The following is a 3,780-nucleotide window of genomic DNA, read 5'->3' as shown; positions in this document are numbered from 1 at the left end:
GATATGTGAAAATTTACATAAATTGAAATTTTCATACAATTTTTATATAAGTATTATTTGAATACAGCCACAATCATTTGATTTACACATTGTCTATGGCCAATTTCATGCCAAAATATTGTATGTTGAGTAGTTGCCACAGAGACCTCAAGGCCCACAAACCAAAAATATTTACTATGGAACCCTTTACAGAAAAAGTTTGCTCACACCTGTTCTATGCATACGTAGTATACGTGTTTATTTGGGATTGATGCATCTCTTTTATGTGAAGTATGAGCTCATCAGGTATTTTTCAAAATGTTATTATTAGAATGCATAACCCCATAAAATATTCAGCTTCCTAAGAAGAGGGACTGTTTTATTCACCAATGGACTCCTACTACCTTGCACAGTGCTGGCACAAATCAGTGTTTGTTGTGGGATAAACATTCTAACATCAATGCTAAGTTGGTGATTTGAAAACTCCAAAAAGAATTTTTCACTCAGTTCAAACCAAGTTGCCCATTTTGGTAATTTCTAATTTTTTTTTTTATTTCAGCATATTATGGGGGTACAGATGTTTAGGTTACGTATGTTGCCCTTTCCCCCTCCCCAGTAATTTCTAATTTTTTAAAAAAAGATCATTTTTAAAATCTTTCTTGCTGATCAAAAAACCCGCAAAAGCTCTCAAAACCTCACTAAATTTTAGATATGCAATGAAAAGATAATTTTTTAAAAAACCTATTGGAATCATTTTTCTTCCTAAATAAAGCATTTATTAATAATACTAGTAAAATTGAAACGGCCTCTGCCTTTTACATCCGTGCGCCACGTTTTAAAAATGACGGTTATTGGAGTCCAAGGCATGGTTGTCAGAAACATTCTGCGTAAATTAAAGCACAGCCCAAAAAATACGAGAGTGAGTGCCGATCAAAATGAGCGTGTAAGGAAAAAAAGTAAAATTTTGCATTCTGTGCAATGTGTCGAACGTGAACGTATTGCACTTTGTGTTGCAGATTTACTACAGCTGAGTCATTTCGGGACACAAGTGTGTGTTTCCAGGAAAAACGGGAGGAAGAAACCAGGTTGAGGGGCTCGCCGGGTTCCCCCAGGCACACCCAGCAGCAGACACCGGTATTCCGCGGCGGGCGGCGGCGTGGTCAAAAAAGGCACCGCGGCCCCTTTAAGAGGCACAGCACCTTCTCCAAGATACCATCTTGCACCAGGAGCTCACTTAAGCTCTCCACCTACCTTGATATATCCCTCCTCCCTAACTGGGTACGGCCAGCAGGCGGGGCGAGCGAGCATTTTCATTGGCCTTGCGCGCACGGCCCTCTCTCTTTTATTGGTTCTCAGGACCGCCACTCGGCGCTGTCTCCCGCCCACCTGAGCCTTCGGGATAGGTTGAGTGAGGGCTCTTGGGTTAGTTCCTGTTAGGCCCCGGCCGGGGGAGTAGGTTGAAGTCTCCTAAGATGCCCGGTGGGCTGGGACGCCGGGAGCTGTGAAGAGAGCGTGAGGAGGCGGCGAGTGAAGACCCACGGCAGGCCTAAAGAAGAGCGGCGGCCGAGCCCGCCTTCCCTGCACCATGCTCATAGAGGATGTGGATGCCCTCAAGTCCTGGCTGGCCAAGTTACTGGAGCCGATGTGAGTGAGCCAGGCTGGGCCGGGGCCGGCGAACGTGGGCGTTGGGGGCCCGCGGGGGCGTGGGGGAGGGGAGGCGGCGTGTGGGGGGGCGGTGTGGAGGGGCCGCGGTCTGGAGGTCCCGGCGACGTCTTCTCTGTAGTACTATCACCATTGTGGGGGGGTGGAGAAGGGAGAGAGAGAGAGCTAGGGACGTAAAGGCGGTGTTGATGTTGGACTGGGGGTGGGGGGGCGGGCAAGGACGGCGAGGGTTTTTTAAATATAAATATTGGGGTGCTAGGAGGAGTAGCAGGGATCGTGAGGGAATCTAAAATATTGCTATTCGAGGATGAGGAGTGCCGGGCTATCGAGGTATTTTTTAGCTTGAATATTGGAATCGTGAGGGGAATAGCAGGATATCGAGGGCTTTACAAACAGTATTATGCCTGAAGTAAAAGGTCTAGATCTAGAAGCAGAGTATCGAGGGCCCTTTCAAAATATTAGGGCAGATTGGGATAGCAGGGACGTCGAAGCTTTACAGTAATTATTGGTGAGTTCTAAGGGTTCAAAAATACCGAAGGATTTAAAAAATATTATGGAGTGGCCGAAAGGGATGTGTGGGCATCGAAGGGTTTTAGAAATTATCGGGGAGCTGATAAGTATGATAGCAAGGATATTAAAGGATTTTAAAGTATTATCGAGGAGTTGATAGTGCTAGGAGAACTGGCGGTTTTTAGATACCATTGGAAGTTGGGAAGAAAATTGAGGTTTTTATAAGTTTAATTGAGGGTTGAAAGGGCCACACTGGTATGTAATATTATTGGTGGTGAGTTTGGAAGGGGTATACTTGGAGCATCTAGGGATTTTTAGATACAGATACTGGAGGAATAAAAGGAGTAGTAGAAAGAATGAGGGTTTTGTAAAATATTGAAAGATTGAGAGGACAGCTGAAGATAATTGGGGTGTAGGATTATTGTTAAGGGTTGAAAAGAGACCTGTCCTTTTAAAATATTTTGAGGAGTGTTAGATAGTTGCGAAAGTATCATTGGGATGCTTGAAAGGGGTAGCATAGGCATAAACTTTTTGTTTGTTGTATAACCGTTTTAAGGAGGTAGGATTGTGGAGTGTTTATCCAGGGGATCTGGAGTATAGCTAGTCTCTGGAACAGATCTCCGAGGCGGGGGAGAGGAAAGACTGGAGGATGGTGAGGTGGAGAGAGATGTCTTTAACCAACTCTTTGGAAAGAGGGAACGGAAGGGAAAGGATCATTTCTTGCCCCTTCCACATTTCGGTTTCTTACTTTTACTGGGGATTAGGGCTTTCTGCGTGAAAGAAAAGGGGTACGTGAAGAGATGGGCAGGCATTGATTCGTTAGATTAGATTGCATTCGTGGAAAAATTGAGTGTTTTTCAGAGGTGAATGTAGGGAGTAATTTGGGAGATGTGGAGGCATAATAAAGTTGAAGCTGTTGGGAGACAGTGTCAAGCTGCTTCCCTGTCATCTATTTCCTGGTCCTTCTGAGAAACCTTGTTAATTTACTTCTGTTTTTGTTTGTTTGTTTTTTTTTTTTTTTGCTACTTTGGTTTCTTGGGGTGGGAAGGTAGCATCTAGGAAGAGAGTCATCTATATAGCCTAGTGTGTTAGCCTTGTGAAGACAAGATGCCCAAGGGAGGCAGCATTAGGGGAATTTTGATGTCTGAAGTGGTATTTACATTCTGAGGCTGAGAATTGTGTGAGTAGAGCACAGGTATAAATGAATGAATGAATGTGTCCTAAGGGCTTCTGAGTTTCAGGTTAGTGGTGGTCTAGTGAAAGCGAAAATGACTTCTGGGCACGACTGAAAGTTTTGTGTATGTTATTTATTTGTTATGTATATGTTATGTTTTGTATATATTATGTATTTGTTATATATATGGGTCTCTTAAATGTGCTTTTTTCTCCTTACGATAAAAAGTTTTGGGACACAAAGATGGAAATGGACTGTGGTAAAAGTGGGAAATAAGATAGATTTAGTGAAATTAACGATATATGGAAAAGGCTGACAAAAGAAAAAGGTCTGTATATTTAAAAAATTTTGGCCAGGCGCGGTGGCTCACACCTGTAATCTTAGCACTCTGGGAGGCTGAGGCAGGAGGATCGCTTGAGTCTGGAGTTCGAAACCAGCCTGAGCAAGAGCAAGAC

At 43.7% G+C, this 3,780-nt stretch overlaps 1 protein-coding gene across 1 annotated transcript in view; it reads left to right on the top strand.

Annotated features, from left to right (window-relative positions):
- Positions 1-1,350: 1,350 nt before the first annotated feature.
- RBM27 (RNA binding motif protein 27) overlaps positions 1,351-3,780 on the top strand; it is an 85,536-nt gene continuing 83,106 nt past the window's right edge. The window contains exon 1 of the mRNA XM_012658243.1: positions 1,351-1,623. Coding sequence (XP_012513697.1) covers positions 1,565-1,623 — 59 coding nt within the window. The 5' untranslated portion in view covers positions 1,351-1,564. The remainder of the gene's footprint in view (positions 1,624-3,780) is intronic.

Source organism: Propithecus coquereli, unplaced genomic scaffold, assembly GCF_000956105.1.
Source record: "Propithecus coquereli isolate 6110/MARCELLA unplaced genomic scaffold, Pcoq_1.0 Scaffold58, whole genome shotgun sequence".
NCBI lineage: Eukaryota > Metazoa > Chordata > Mammalia > Primates > Indriidae > Propithecus > Propithecus coquereli.
This window is presented reverse-complemented; position numbering and strand designations above follow the sequence as displayed.